General features: G+C 38.7%; 2 protein-coding genes across 2 annotated transcripts; both read left to right on the top strand.

The window, feature by feature from the left end:
- The first annotated feature begins 212 nt into the window (after nucleotides 1-212).
- Nucleotides 213-10,405, top strand: vat1l (vesicle amine transport 1-like). The gene is made up of 9 exons (XM_029498846.1): nucleotides 213-427; nucleotides 970-1,099; nucleotides 1,347-1,562; nucleotides 1,897-2,039; nucleotides 3,626-3,729; nucleotides 4,865-4,920; nucleotides 5,074-5,268; nucleotides 9,436-9,519; nucleotides 10,307-10,405. Exons 1-9 carry the CDS (start codon nucleotides 213-215, stop codon nucleotides 10,403-10,405), a joined length of 1,242 nt encoding a protein of 413 aa, XP_029354706.1.
- A 3,243-nt stretch (nucleotides 10,406-13,648) lies between these two features.
- On the top strand, nucleotides 13,649-15,403 carry clec3a (C-type lectin domain family 3, member A). The gene is made up of 3 exons (XM_029497721.1): nucleotides 13,649-13,890; nucleotides 13,984-14,070; nucleotides 14,689-15,403. The coding sequence occupies exons 1-3, from the start codon at nucleotides 13,779-13,781 to the stop codon at nucleotides 15,084-15,086; spliced, it is 597 nt and encodes a 198-aa protein (XP_029353581.1). The 5' UTR covers nucleotides 13,649-13,778; the 3' UTR covers nucleotides 15,087-15,403.
- The last annotated feature ends 1,018 nt before the right edge of the window (nucleotides 15,404-16,421 follow it).

The raw sequence follows: 16,421 nt of genomic DNA, 5'->3' as shown, positions 1-16,421 counted from the left end.
CATGACAAGGAAAAAAAAAATCCAGTTCATTTTGGCTTGGCTGAATAAAAACAAGAGACGGTTCCACTGTGGATCACAATCCTTCCATCCCTCCATCCATCCCTCCTCTCCGTCCACTCCTCCATCCAGCACCTGAGTTGTGAGCAGGCAGCTCGCCACATCACTCTGAGCCCGGGGGAGGATTGGAGAAGAGCGAGCGGCAGGTCTCCGGCATGGCTAAAGAGGGAGCGGACATGGCAGAGGAAACACAGTACATGATAGACAGAAACGTGGGCAAAGACGCCGAAAACGCAGAATCGCCCGGCGACGCCAAAGAAATGCGAGCGGTGATCCTGGCGGGCTTCGGAGGTCTTAACAAACTCAGGGTGACCAGAAAGGCAATGCCCAAGCCTCTGAGCGGTGAAGTGAAGATCCGCGTCAAAGCATGGTGAATATGACGAGATCAGCAAGAGAACAACCATGTTAACAGGGACGAGCTCCTCCGCCTCGTCCCATCAGTATTTCTGACGGGTCTGATCGTTGATGAAGAGACTCACATCTTCATTCGTAGTCGTGAAGTCACAGGTCCTTTTCTAGAGAAGATGGATGGAAGCAAAACTGATCTCAGTTCAGGCTGCATTTTTGTTTTACAAGCAGATTCGGTCATTGCTTTGGTACAATTTCTACCAGCTGTATTTGCAGTGTAGTATTGATCGGCTCCTTTCAGATGGAGGCTTTGTCAGCGTTGTTCAGGTTTAGAGGGATTTAAAGTGTATTCCTTTCTGGCCTTGTTTTCACTGAGGTGCTGTAAAGCAAGTGACTCACCGCTGTTAATTATTAAGTATATACCACTGGGCAATCCATAAATCTACAAACAATCATTATGGATAGATGTAGTTTGTTTTAAATTGTCATTTATTATCAGAGACAGTTCAAATACATTGTTTCAATCCAGATATTGAATCAGGGTAAATTTATTCTCTGTTGCAGCGGCTTGAACTTCCTGGATCTAATGGTGCGTCAGGGAACAATTGATAATCCTCCAAAACCTCCTCTTGTCCCTGGGTTTGAGTGCTCTGGGATAGTGGAGGCTGTGGGGGAAAACGCAAAAGGATTTGAGGTAAGAGAAATGGCATGTTGTCAGTGTTGTGATGATCTATAACTAAATGTTTCCAGATATTAAACCAGAATCTGGATTAGCAGAACTTTACTTTAAAACACATGTCCAAAGTGACATGCTAGTTTGATTAATCTGTGGTCTACTACATAAATGACGTGATCCTCCTTTTTTTTTCACATAAGGGTCAGCTAGTTATCCTGCTTAATGAACATGTTTTTATTGTTGTTGTTGTTGTTGTTTTTTTCAGATAGGTGACAGAGTTATGGCTTTTGTGAATTACAATGCCTGGGCAGAGGTAGTTTGTACGCCAGTGGATTTTGTCCACAAGATGCCAGATGAAATGACTTTTGCAGAGGCTGCAGCGTTCTCCCTGAACTTTGTGGCTGCCTATATGATGCTCTTTGAGGTTGCCAACTTGCGTGAGGGGATGTCAGTGTTGGTGCACTCAGCAGGAGGCAGTGTAGTAAGTTATTATATTTTTTTATGACTAAACACAGGCACAAAAGGCACACAAATTGATTCAAGTCTGTAGTTGTTGGAGTTGTTAAGATCTGAAATGATAGTCAGAAATGTAAAAAAAACAAAACAAAAAAAAAAACTATTTTGATATTGTGAATTAAAGCTAAAGCTAATATTATTAGACAGAGATATCTTATTAATAAAACACAACTCCAAATCAGTGTAACTGCTTTCCTATCAATGTGTCTAATGGGACTGTGATGTTTTTGTGGTATAGTTAGAGTTGACTTCTGCAGGCTCTTCGACTCTGATAAATTGTTTCAACTGTTTGTTTCCAGGGTCAAGCTGTGGCTCAGCTGTGCGCCACTGTTCCCAATGTCACTGTGTTTGGGATCGCCTCATGTTTTAAACACGCAGCCATCAGAGACTCTGTGACTCACCTATTTGACAGAAATGTCGATTATACTCAAGAAGTCAAAAAGTAAGCATAGAATATTGCTGATTTTTTTTGTCTATTTAATACTTCAAGATATCTTCTGGAAACACTCATTTGTTAATGGTGAAAATGGTAAGATTGACTTTGTGATCATCAGGCAGTTTTGCTGGTGCAGCTTTTCTTTACATGCGAACACATGCGATAATGTGGAACTCACTGAGCAGAGAGGACTTTGACTGCAGCTGGTACCCGTTGCCTTATTTGGTTTTGTGTGGCCATGGTCCTCATGGCAACTCACAGCTCATCTAAGAGAGCAGAAACATTGTGTAGGGCGGAGGTCTGCACGGCAATGTGGAACAACTGAGCCAATTAGGGCTGAGGATTGATATCCACAAAATTCATTCATTTGAGAAAACACCCTCCAGAAAACCTGCCTCAGGTTTACTGGAACTGTACAGTGTGTTTCTCCAAAGAGAAACTACATCACCACACTACTCCCTGTGCTTTACAAAGCTTTAGCAGTCATTTTCTATCATCTGTGTATATACAATCCAGGACAGATGCACCGTCCACTTTACATTTATGCTGCAGGAAATATTGGAAAAATGGTCATTAGCACTGTTTGTTTCATGCTTTCAACTTACATAACAACAGTGGTAGTGGATTAATATCCCTTTCATCTCTCTGGCCCGCACATTCTTCTTAGGATCAAGAGCAAAGTACAATTAAATTAATCTTTTTACAAAAGACAAAAACCAGAATCACAAGACCACATAGCAGTTTAGCCAAACTGGTGTCGAGGGGCACAAGACAGACAAGTAAGGAGTTAAGGTGCCCTTGATAATAACATGCCTTTCATTCTTTCATATAAATACTTTTAATGAGTCTCACGCCAAACACTTTTTAAAATGTATTCTGTGTGTGAAATGCACATGAACTTTTCACAGCATGATATAAAATGTCTCATCACTAAAGACCAATGTGGGAGTACTGCAAAATATCAATAATCTCTTTATAAGAAAACTGTAGGCAGTTAAAAGTAAAATGTGGGCTGCAAGCTGTAACTTTTTCCTCAGACTAAACTACAGAGAATCAGTTCTCATTTTAAAAGTCCATGATACTGCTGCTCCATAGTATGAATCTTTGGCTGAATATCTGGTCTTATAGAATGTGTTTTACACATTCACATTTCATATGGAGGAACTCTTCATATTAAAACACAGTTAAAATGAATCATTTGGATAATTAACTGATCAGTGGATAGGCAGAGAATGAAGCTGTTTTATGACCGCGAAAGCTATTTTGAGACTAATGCTATGAACTGATTCTAGCCTTCCCAGTGTGAGAACTTTCTGCTTTTCACAGCTTTGTATCATTGTAAATGGAATAACGTTCAGGTGTGGACTATTGGTTAGACAAAATAAGGCATTGGTTTGGCCCCTGGGCAGCTTTATTGGTCATATGTTTTTTTATTTTAGAACCTGATGATAAAAATTGCAATTAGTTGCATCTAATGTTCGGACCAGGGCTGAACAATGAATCAAAAATATTATTGGGATCACAATATGGTTAAGTGCAATACAAACATCACAGGAGCTTGAATTCACCTTTTCTTTGTTGTTATGCTCCAGAGTTTCTCCAGAGGGAGTTGACATCTTGTTGGACTGCTTGTGTGGGGATAACACAGGAAAAGGCCTGAGTCTGTTGAAACCACTGGGAACTTACATCCTCTATGGTGAGAACAACATTTATGTTAACTGAATCTCTGGAAATCAATTTGCAACTTTCAGAGTGGAAATAACAGACTCCCAATTGTATATGTTGAATTTTAGTCAATGTGCTTCAACCTTCAGGTTACGATTACTATGTAAGGGAATACAGTGACACTATGGGAAGTGTTCTTGTCTGTATTAAATGGAAAGATTGTTTTTACTCTTACATAAGTCCAGCCTTATAATTTCAAATAAGTGGCAGACAAGCGGAGCCAGTTCCAGAGAATTTCTTACCCAGAGTGAGATTGTGTACTGTGTGAAAGACTATGCAAGATACAAAATATGCTGGGCCACATTGTCTCTGAGTGATAATTTTACAATGGATATAACCAAAATCATAGCACAGTCTGTGTCTTCAATTTTTGTGTTGGATAAGTTTGTCACATGACCTTGCACTTATAAAACTGGGATTTTAGCAGCGGAGCAGCAGTTTTAAAATGGATGAGAAGTGAACATGTAGTCTTAATGGCCTTCCGTCATTTTTCATACTCCTTGTAGCTGGACAGCTTAAGCAGAAAAAACATGTCAATGAGAATAGCTTTACTGGGGATTTGGCTGTATTATACTGTATGTGTGAGCATAGAAAGTGGAAGGGAAGCAAAATGAAGGACTGAAACTGGCAGAAAGTAAAAACAATATAATGATGTATGTTGCTTGGTTTTCAGCTAAAGCCTCAATATTGCACATTTACCATACAGGCACAGATAAATAAAAGATTTTGTTATGGTCTTGTTAAAAGACAAACACAAAAGTGGTACCGATATATCATATCTAACTCTAACTGAGACTGACTTGAATAAAATACCCTATTGCCTGCAAATGAAATGCTCAAAGCTACCACTCTTATCTTGGTCTCTGTTAATTAATTTAGTATCTGCCAAGCCTCATGAAACAATGAGGAGCATTACATTAATTCATTAGTTTTACATTAATTGAATATATGCGAAGGCATGCTCGCACAGACCTAAGGGTCTGAAGGTGCCAACTGTTTCTCCTCCATGTCACCCTTCATGCTTTCTGGCTCCCCATTAGTGACCAGTCACTTCTGTTTAGCCGTTTGCACAGCATACAGAAATCCTTTTCTTTCTGTTTATTCAGGCGCATCAAACATGGTAACCGGAGAAACAAAGAGTTTCTTCAGCTTTGCAAAATCTGTGAGTCAGAGATGCAGTCTGTCATCAACATTTATCAGAAATTGTGTCTTGTTATTTCCCAATGAACATTTTATGGCAAATGAAACACACACACCCACACACAAATAAATGATTCAGAATAAATGTATCCAGGTTTTTTTTTTTTCTCTCCAGTGGTGGCAGGTGGAGAAGGTGAATCCTATTAAACTATATGAGGAGAATAAAGTCATAGCTGGATTCTCTCTGCTCAACCTCCTCTTTAAACAAGGGAGAAGCAGTCTTGTGCGATCAGTAATGGACAAACTTTTGTGCCTCTATGAGCAAAAGAAGATCAAGCCGATAGTGGACTCCCTGTGGGCACTGGAGGAGGTAAGAGCCTCGTCGGAATGATTAGATGCTGTCAGATGGTGAAGTCAGTGAGATTTCTAAAAAAATATGATCAGTGTTAACAGGAATATGCAAATATCTTGGACAGCACATTGTCTTTTGTTTGCCCCTGCTGTTTTCTTTGAAATATTATCAGCCGTTCATGGAGACTTTCTCATAGTTGATGGGTATGTCGCATCTTCTTGTTTCACATTTATTTCACACTGACTCAAAACCCCGACGGGCTGAATGTTGATCACTCTCAATTTCTAAATGCTGCTTTAAGTCCCCTTTTCTTGCCCAGCACTGGCAAAGTTACCTACATGAGATACTAAGGGACATTCAAAAGATGTCAGTAACTGTGACCTTTTTCAGACAGAATGTAGTGTCTCATTAGTAGTTGTGTATCTGGGACCACGACTAAAGAGACAATTGGTTTTGACAGTTGCCTTTGAAGGTTTACTAACTTGCTTCTTCGTTTTCCTCTTTTTTAATTTGTGCTTGATGCTTCAATTGAGGAGACTTTAGCTCTTCACTTTACAGCTGCTACTTTTTCAGATAGATACTCTAATCTCTCAACCTACATGGCAAACAGCACCACAGAGAGAAGACACGCTACAAATCTGTCTCTAATATCTTTGGATATCATCTTTTAGGATGTTTAAATTGTCCATAACAATACTGTTGGTGGAAACAGTTCAGGTCGCCAAAACATAGAAAACCTTGTAAATTGGATTCCTGAAAACAGCCCTTGTCAGGGATTAAATAAATTGGTTGATTTCCATTTTTGGACAGTAACGAAGCCTAACTAAATGCAATCATTGATCATGTTCAAATCCAAAGTCTGTATATTGGCAGTATAATGGAACAAACTGTGTTACTATGCACTATGATTCATTATTAAAACATCAAAAAGTAGTGCCATATACTGCTTATATCAGAATATGTGAAAATGCCAAGTAACAAAGGAAGTTAGGCTGGTAGGTCTAGGGTTCATCCTAGGGCAAAGTAATGGACCAACAGGATAGAAGCTGCTCATGATAGAAGACCAGCCCCATTATCCAGAAGGGTGCTGGATACTGGTGTGCATCACATTCTGTAACAGTGTTGGGAAAACCTTTCAATGAATGCTTTCATTTTAGTAATACAGCAACATCACACTATGTTCAGTTCAGTACACTTACAATTAGTGTTTAACCTTAACCCATTAGTGATACAAACATCCATCTCCTTACTTAGACTTGGACTTTGTTTCACAAACAAAAGTTGCAAAAATAAAAACAAAGTCAGTGGGGGTACGACATTGCAGAAAGTTGCGTATAATTCATTCTTAGCTTTCTAACTATAGTCAGAAACAGCTGATGCAAGAATACTGTCTTCAGATTTTATTCTCATGGGAAACTCTCCCTGTAGTATTGTCAGTAAAATCTGGCTGATTGCTTGGGCCTTTCACTTGAAGCATTGCCCATGAAGAATCTCATTAGATGGGAGGATGGCAATCGGGGGTACAGCACACATTTGTTTCTATGCCAGAGAGAAGAATTCAGAGGGTGTCAGTTTATACTTTAACCGTGGTAAACTTTTTTTTTTTTTCTGGAATTGAAAAGTTGGAATTTCAATGAGAAAAAAATAATATTTTGTCTTCATCTCTCGGGGTTCCAAGATAAATAGTTAAATAGATCTAACATCCCTGTTGTTGTATTATTATAGGTTATTGTACACAGTTTGAATTCAGCCAAAAATGCTTTTAGAACGTGTCTCCTCCCATCTGCAAACTTTCTACCTCTCAGCCAAGTGCTGGACAAGTTTCTGACCTAATTTTGCTCTTGGCTTTATTTCCAGCATTTCATTTAGCAAATGAACACTTGGGACACAATGGCTTCCAGACAAAGGGGCACATTCAGCTGAAACTTTGTTGATTGTAATGGGAAAGAAAGATATGGTATCCTGAGTCATTTTAGTGTCAGACAAGCTGTAACGAGTTGCACTGATATTTTATAGTTATTTTGAAGACAGCTAAAACACAGCAGGCCAAAAGAATAATTTGGTCTCAAGTGTACAGGAAGTCATGAAAATTATTTCACTTGTTCCACTTTTCTTATCTAGTGCACCACACCACACAACACCATATCAGAGGGCAAGGCTCTCCAGACCTTCAGGCCATGTTGAGTGTGAAGCTAGAAGAAGGAAAAGGTGGCAGCTCATAGCCTGAAGCGTCAAAAAATGATAAACCAGTGACAAAGCAAACATGAGAATTATGACAAAACTCAATCTGAAAATAATGGATACTCCAGGTGGAAGGGTCAGTATCAGGGACAGGATAGGACAGGATCCAGATATGGATTTGCCTGCTCAGACTGACTACTAGACTGGGAGTGAAAACCAGAGGACAGACGACTTGTGAGATGAACTGTAGTCCACAGTGAGAAATTAATATCTGGGGAGATACCGTGTAATCGGAAGACTTGATTTATGAGAATTTCAGCTGTCTCAAAGGCAGATGGGAGTTTACGCCAGACACCATTGTAATGAAAAAATTATTCACACCAGCTAGATTTACTGTTTCACCTTTAGCGAGAGGACAGTACTAGCAGGTGACGCAATGGGTGGAGATAGCATCTCCAGCCATCATTCCAACAAAAGGAGGAGATAAATGGATGAGCTTGTCTCTAGAAGCTAGCTCATCCTTGATCGTGTAGCCCTTTGATAAAAGCCCCCTATAGAGCCTTCCTCATTTCAATAAGTGTTGAGTGCCAAGGTCCAAAAATTCATGGTGTAATCATCCGGAGTGGGATGATAAGGTGATTAGAAGGGTTAACAGTTTGAGTCAGGTGGTCAAACACAGCTTTGATGCTGTTAATAAAATCTGGAAATGAAAGTGAACTAACCTCCATACGGGTATTGAATGCCTCAGACCAATCTAAAGCACTTCCCATTAGCAGTCCTGTTATGTAATATACTTTAGACTGTTCTGAGGGGGGAAGTGGTAGGGACAGTCACACAACAGCAGGAATACTCAGTATTTCTCTAGTTCCCCCAAAAAGGCTTCCAGGTTGGTATTATAGGAATGAAGGAATAGCGAAGAGGGACCTGAGTTGGCTGCAGGCAGAGCAGGCTGTGGCGCTGGAGCGGCAAAGGAAGCTTATGGAGAGAACTGACAGGCTAGTTCAGAAACGTAATCAGCCATGAACCGATTACCGTCGACAGGGACTGTGATTACTCTATCTTGTCTGAGAAGGGTTCAATAACTTTATAAGCTCTATGGAGAGGGAATAAAATGTTGATAAAATGTTCTCAATTTATCAAACATTTTGATCCTATGTGACTATAACAGAAGTGAGTTTACAGTTATTGTTCATTTAGCAACAGTGTCCATATTTTTTGTATGTTTGTTTGTTTGCTAATGGAATATTCCTTTTGGGCTCCTTAAAACTTTCAGCATCCCAATTTGGAACAGGGGGCCTAGTGATTATTAAGAGCTAGAGGAAGAAGAGAGGAGAGGAGCATGTTGTAAAACTTGCTCCATGTTTCAGTCGTCTTCATACGAATGGAAGTCATTCAGAGCTATTATGTCATTGCAGAGTTGGTGTGTGCTTTTTTATTTATTTATTCATTTATTTATTTTTTGAGAATGTTAATGTCAAAATCATTCTTTTTGGGCAGGACATGATTCACTCTACTGTAGTGCTCTACAGGAATCTGCAGTAATGTTTGTTATTCAAGTCAGTTAATTGTTATTAGAGCCCATTTTACCCTGCTGTTCAAATGTTGGTAAATGAAGACTGCGAACACAACCTGTACTGCTCTTGAATTCCTCTGTAAATTGAATCATTGCGGTTAATATAAACATTTAAATCATTACTGTGTGCAATGAGGTGTTCAGTGTGAAGTCAAACATGGCCAACTGGATGAGTTGGCATCATCTAGTCAACATCAAGGCTTTTTTTTTTTTAGCTGGCGCTTTGGAAATGTTTTTTCAGGGTTACAGCACTGGAAGGTTTATGTTAATGGATGACATTTTACAGTTTTATGCCTTTTTTTAATGGCTATTTAATTTTAGACATCCAATGTATGAGTCCGCATTGCATGATAATTGATAGGTGGTATCACAGTTGATATCTGTACCTCTAGCTTGTCTACAACATATTGACTCTTGCACTTTATTTTCAGGTAAAAGAGGCCATGCAGAGAATTCATGACAGAGGGAACATAGGAAAATTGATTCTGGATGTCGAGAAGTCCCCAACCCCTCTGGTAATGACAATAACTTCGATTAACATAGTTAAATTAGTTATCAGAGAGCAGAATTCCTTCATCGAGTTAAAAGTTTAACTGCAAGTCTACAAAGATTACAGCTTTCGCTAACTTTGGAAAAATTAAAATAAAATGCAAATTTTGAATAAAACTGGAAATAAGACACTTTATATGCTCACATTCAACACAAAGGGAATGATGATGCCCTCCAACTTGCTCACTCTGAATACAAGATTTAAATAACTATTAATGAAAAAACTAAACATGAAATTAACAGCACTGATTATCAAGGGTATATCATCAAGCATGGGAGGAGGATGTCAATAAATCAGCAATAAATTGGTTGATGTACAATAAAAGAATGTAGTGGAGAACCATATTGGGAGAGTTTCAACAAATTATTGGGGAGTAAAGAAAACATCCCCCCTTGTGGTCGCTCTGGCCTTTTTTCTGTAAACTATGTAGAGCACATTTTTAAGCTTTATAGTAAAAATGCTTCACAGTGAAATGCTTTGATGAATTAGCTACACAGCTATTTTAAAACGTATTAACCGCACAGCCAGTTTTCAGTCTGGTATTTCCTGTTAAATTGTTCAATTCTAAAGACATTTTGATGAATAGTTTCAGGCCCAGCCAAGTCTTAAAATTTCTTTCATCAAAACATTGAAATCCAAACTATTTGAAGTAGCCTGTGTGCAGCCACGCATCAGCCAACAATGACACATTTACACATTTACCACACCGGTAAACGCACCAATATCTGAGAAATATTTTATCACTACTTTAGATGGCCAGTGACAGCACAGAGACCAGTGAAGCAGGAGAGGAAGAGGAAGAGCCAGAGGGAGACAACGACAGCAAGGAGCGAATGCCTTTCATCCATTAGACCGATCAATGGCCTCTGAGCAGAGGACGCACAGATTCACACAGAGGAACACAACCACACACACCAGTGTTGTACATTATGTGCTATGTGCATGGATGCATGAATGTATGTATTTACAGTGTATGTTTGTGCCTCTTGTATCGTACCTATTGTTTGTCAGCTGGTCAAGCTAAATTATTGGGCAAATGAAGTCTAATTACATGTTTGTCACACAGACGACTAGTGTAAGTGCCATTGTCAGAATAGTATAGTTATATTTTTTACTGTATCATGAATAACATTATGCTAGTCGGTAAGGTGATTAGGTTAGTGCCCTATTACAACTTACTGAATCAGCAACAGACTGAATAAGAATTGACTTGCTGTGTATTAGCTGACTTTCCATCAGGACCTTAGGATGAGTACCTTTCAAATCAAATGCACAAAACAGAGTCATATTCCGTAACAGGTATTTCCAAGCATCACACAGGGTGGAAAAAAAAAAGATTTATTTTTGTCCTTATCTGTCCTCAGTGGTCCCAGATGACAATGGAAGCAAACAAGAGATGCTTAAGTTTGAGGGAAATTACGCCAGTGTATTGATGCTTCTGACCAAGGGAGTGAATCGCTGTCTCATATTGCAGTAAGCATGGAGAGGTAGAAAAGTCAGTGTGTAGATATTTGCATGATAATGTATCCATAGGTGCCAACCTTGTAGTATTACGGGATCACCAGTGCCTTTGAGCTACAGACAAGTATTTGATACTTGACGCATTTTCCTTGCGTGGCATTCATATTGAACAATATGAACATGAACAAGTAATTTAAATGCAAAAACTGATGCATACACCTAAAATCCTTCCACGTGTGATCATATAATTTTGTAGTAAGGACACACTTCCAAACTAAACTGTATAGTCAGAGCTTTGACTTGACACTTTATAGTGGTACATTTATCTTCAGGTTACATAGAGTTGGCAGTTTTGTAAACACTGTAGTGACAGAAAAAAAATCTGTTTCACAGGTTCAAAAACATCAAATTTATATCTGCCAAAATTTTTCAGAACAAGTGTGTAAATGATTAAATTATGAAATTTCTGAAGAAAGGACATGAAATCATCAGTCAGACTGCAGTCCAAGGTTTGTGGAGTCTCTGTTTTACTTGTCTGACCAAAGTTGATTTCTTGTTGGTGCCTCACAACAAAAGTGCCATGAAACTCCCAAAATACAATATTTTTACTATGAGCTACTGTATAAAGTCCAGATGAAGTAGTTTTGAGCAGCACTGTGTGTTTCTTTGTTTTAGTGTGATGCCCTCTACTTTACTCCGAATCTGCAGTTTGAAATGTAATGCAAGAGAGCAACAGCTGACAAGAAACCAATATTTTGTAGTAAAGCAAAAGTAAAAACAAACAGTGTTGTATTTCATTCTGTGCATTTTTTCAGCCTTGCTTCTTCAGTGTGCAAGTGATTTGAATTTTCACTACTTCAATTAATACACTACTTCATATCTCAAACACAATGAATCGCGTACATGTTCAGTAATCCTGATGTTTCAAGACATTTAAAATTTGTCAGCTTGGAGCCAGAAAACCTGACTGCTTGGAAGATGAATGATTATGGTAGTGGTTTTATTGAAGTGCTAAAATGAATATTTTTAGAATTAGAGATAATGATGCATAGGCACTGAAAATGACATCTCAGTTTTGATGTCAGGTTCTTTTGTGTGAGTGTGCGTGTGTGTGTGTGTGAATGAGCACAAGTGAGCATGTTTTAAGTGTGTGTGTGCACACATATGGCCTTGCAAAAGAATAGTGTTTGGCATTGTAGTATATTTACTAAATGACTATGGTTTACCTGTGACAGTATATTTTTGTCGTTGTGTACTTTCTCTGAGTACAACTCTCTTTATTTGATTAAATTTATCTTCAAAGTATGAGAGATTGTGTTTGGTCTTTGTTCAGTGTCTGAATTTATTTCACGTGAGTTTTATCCACCTGTAGGTTTTTAATTCTTCGACATTAAAAAAAGCCCCACAACTGATGGGATATTGTGATGAAGGTGCAGTGTTTCTTATTATTGTTCCAATCAAGACCAAAAAAAAAATAAATAAATAAAAAAGCATTTTAAGAACTTTGAGAACTCATCACTCGCACATCAAGACCGGCCAGCCTTTTATCGGTCTTGCACATGGGGGTGGCAAAATTATTTCTGCCATCTGGAACATTTCAATGAAGCAACTTTTACCTTTTGCCTTAAGATGTTGGGAGAGTAGCGTTTGAACAGATTGCTTTAGAAGAACATGTGGTCATACAGTTTTCTTTGCAGGCTAACTACACACAGAGCCTGGACACACCACCGTAGTAAAAGTCTAAATTAAATGGATATTACATATAGCATACATTTACATACTTAAAAAAAAACACTATTTCACTATTTCATTTCTAGCTTCTTGTGTTTTTCTTTCAAAGTTTCTGGAAAACAATATTGCCTTAACTGTAGGTCTATGTTTCAACTAATAAAAGAATTAGCAACACTGTGTGGACAGAATACACAATTTTATAATTCACCTCACTTCAATGTACAACTGTAACTGAAAGATTATTGTTAGAAATGCTTTAAGACGTTATTTTTCTATATTCAGCCAATATGCCTGAGGGTGTTTCTCATTTAGCTTTCGCCTCCCCTTTACAACATCTCACACTAAAAATAACTTTGCCCACACCAGAGCTGGAAGCTGGAAGCTTTGCACTTGGCTCTAATAGCAAATTTATTTCTAAGTAAGTAGGAATCTATGTGACTGACACATTGTAAAGATATCTGCAGTGTATAAGCAGTAGCAACATTGACTTGCTTGCATGCATTGCCAACTGTAAATTAAACTGTTATTAGTGAAGATAAAAGCTTCCAGTGTGAATGGATTATACGTTGTGTTGGTGGGCTATCTTTTAACTATCCTTTTGACAGCTCAGAATTTTTCTGGATTTACAACAAGGTCTCCCATTATTTTTGACTTGCAAAAAAATGAGTGAATATCCAAATCTGGGATGGGAAGATGGATGAAGAGCACTCTGTTATAGCAAAGCCGTCAATGAATTTCCAGCTTGTTTGTGAAGTGAAAGGGAACACTGCTTGGTGCACCTTGTCCCAAGTAAATATTTATCAAAAACCAGACACAAGTAAATCATTATTTCACTCCAGCCTTATACCTCCCTCACCTCCTCCTGATGCTTGGACGAAAACAAACAGAGCTGGAGCCAATGCACGGAGAGAGGCAGAAAAGGCCTACAGATGAGTAGTATATATTGAGCTGCCTGCAATGTTTTTGCTTCCTTTCCCGGCAGCATAAGGTGAGCCACTGTGTCCTGTCCCATAGGATCCACTGCCCTCTGACATGGCACGTCTGGCCCTCCCCGTCTTCCTTGTCGTTTGCTTCTCCTTGCTCCAGTTCAGTTCCAGCCGGCCTTCTCGCACCACAAAGGCTGTGTCAGATCGACAATCTGGAGGTAACTACACAAACCGCACATGGTTCAAGGATAACAGGCTCTCTGGAGATGATCATCTGAAATATGTTTTTTTGCTTCTTTGTGGTGATGCAGCTGCAGAGGGAGATGATGTGACGTTCCAGCTTGACAGGTTGTGGCAGGAGGTGAATTCACTGAAAGAGATGCAAGCGTTACAGACAGGTATAACGCCTAAAAATTAGTGGTCAATACAATCATGGCAACTTTAGTTATATTCTAATATACTTAATGTCCCTAAGATTGGCGTTGCCTGTAATTTATGGTGCTGAGCAGGCCTATGGGCTCTCCTGGACACACTGACAACTTGATTTTCAAACAGTCTCAATTGTAGATTCTCCAGCAGAGGGCAGCAACACTTATCGCAATAAGATAAGTTATAATTCATTAGAGGGGGAATGATAGAAACGAATTTATAGAGAACAAGATACTACCTTTTGAAATAAAATATAACTCTCTATATTTTATCAGTCTGCTCTTCTCCATCCCTGTCTATTCTTCTGTATTAGTTGATCATGTAACAACCATTTCAGTGGGTTTTTTTTTTTTTTTATTGCAGCCCAGTATTTTTTATTACTATTCATACCACCTTTGTACTTGAGTCATTCACGGGTCAGACTGTGAACTCTTTGTGTTGTGAATTTAAAATCGTGGCTGCATAAATATACACCAATTCAAATATACAATTGAAAAAAAAAAAAAGATTATTTTAGTAAGCCATGTGTTAACTAAAGATCATATTACTTCTAAGATGCTGATCAATTAAGTGCTTTGTGTTTTCAGTTTGTCTCCGTGGCATCAAAGCTCACAGGAAGTGTTATCTTACAATTGAGGAACCCAAACATTACCATGCAGCAAATGAAGACTGCATTGCACAAGGAGGAATTCTTGCAACACCACGAGACATGATGGAGAACAGTGAGCTGAGCGACTACGCGAAAAGGAGCGCTCCAGGATCCAAAGATTTCTGGATCGGTGTGGCAGACATTGTGAAAGAAGGCCAGTATATCGATGTCAACAGCGTGCCAGTCAGCTATTTCAACTGGGACCGCTCCAAAAAGCAGCCCACAGGAACGAAGAGGGAAAGCTGTGTTGCCCTTTCAGTGGCTGCACAGGGAAAATGGTACGATGAGGTGTGTCGCAGCCTCAAGAAGTACATCTGTGAATATGTCATTCCTTAAATACCGCGTTGTTGTTGACAACTTGTTGATCATCCATTAAAACTGTGCAGAACTGTGTTGACAAATCTGTGGCAATTCATCGAGGAAACATGGCTTGTTATCGGTCACGCCTGATCTCTCTCCTCAAAAGTTGTCTTGATATAGATTCATTTTGGTTGCTAATTAGATTTAACACACAAAATAGTACCTGGCTACATGTTGTTTACTTTATTGTTTGTGTTTACTCACTTACCTTTAAGTCCGAATTCCCGAGGTATTAACCGGACAGCTTGAAAAGTAAGAAATAGATGCATTTACACAGAAATAAACAGATATTTTTCAACTATTCAATTGTGTCTGTTGATTATTTTTCTGTAATAAGTTTATCAATTTTGAATATACGATTAACTTACTTTTACAATATTCATGCAATGATAAACCAGTGAGCTCCTTAGTTTAATACTCAACTGGTGATGAGTTGAATATTTCATTGAACAAATGGGTTTGCTGATGAACAGCATGAAAATAGTACAGAAAAATAGAGAACAGTCCAAAAAATCATCATATTCAGTCTAGCTAAGGTTGTCCTGACGATGAGATCTTCCTGAAACCACCGAATGTCTCCAGCTGTTTTGTTTTCAGCCTGAGTCTCCAGGCTGAATGTGCCCCCTCTCTCCATCCCCCTCCCCCACCACCATTGCCTCCCCACCTCTCCTTTGCTTCTCTCTCTTTCTGTCTTCCCTCCTGTTTTTTGCAGGGATTTTTGTATTTATTGGATCTCTGTAAATAATTAAAAAATAAGTTATAATAATACTGATGCCTTTAGTTAAAACCCTGCTCTGAAGCACTAAACAAAGTGTCTGCCTTTCACTTTATTGTCTCATCTCTATTACAGCACTCTTTATAAGTAAGATTATTCCAAACCCAAACATTGTATTATATCAAACAGTACAAAAAAATCAAGACTCATGAAAGATTTGTTGCTCTTCAAATGTAGTAATTGCGATCTACTCAAGTGTTACTGTAAACCTTGCATTGAATGTGACATCAGGAGGGATGTGTGATCTGCACTTCATCATGGCCTTTTCCAACAGGTATCTGCAGATACTGATTTTAACTACATTGCACGTAAAATATTTCAATGTCAACAACAGGACCTTGATATTTACTTGTCTGCTTGCTGCCTTTGTCAACACTCTCAAGCTCTTTGCACCCTCCCTTATTACCTCGGAATATAAAGCTCCCCGCTCTGATCCCCAAATCACACATTTATATAAAGACTGCTGCCTTAACAGTAACTTCAAAACTATATGCAATTTGGAGTTTAAAGTCAGACCAACTGACTTGTTTGTGGGA

Source organism: Echeneis naucrates, chromosome 3 (genome assembly GCF_900963305.1).
Source record: "Echeneis naucrates chromosome 3, fEcheNa1.1, whole genome shotgun sequence".
NCBI classification, from domain to species: domain Eukaryota; kingdom Metazoa; phylum Chordata; class Actinopteri; order Carangiformes; family Echeneidae; genus Echeneis; species Echeneis naucrates.
Note: the sequence above shows the minus strand (reverse complement) of the source record. Positions and strands in the feature narration are given on the sequence as shown.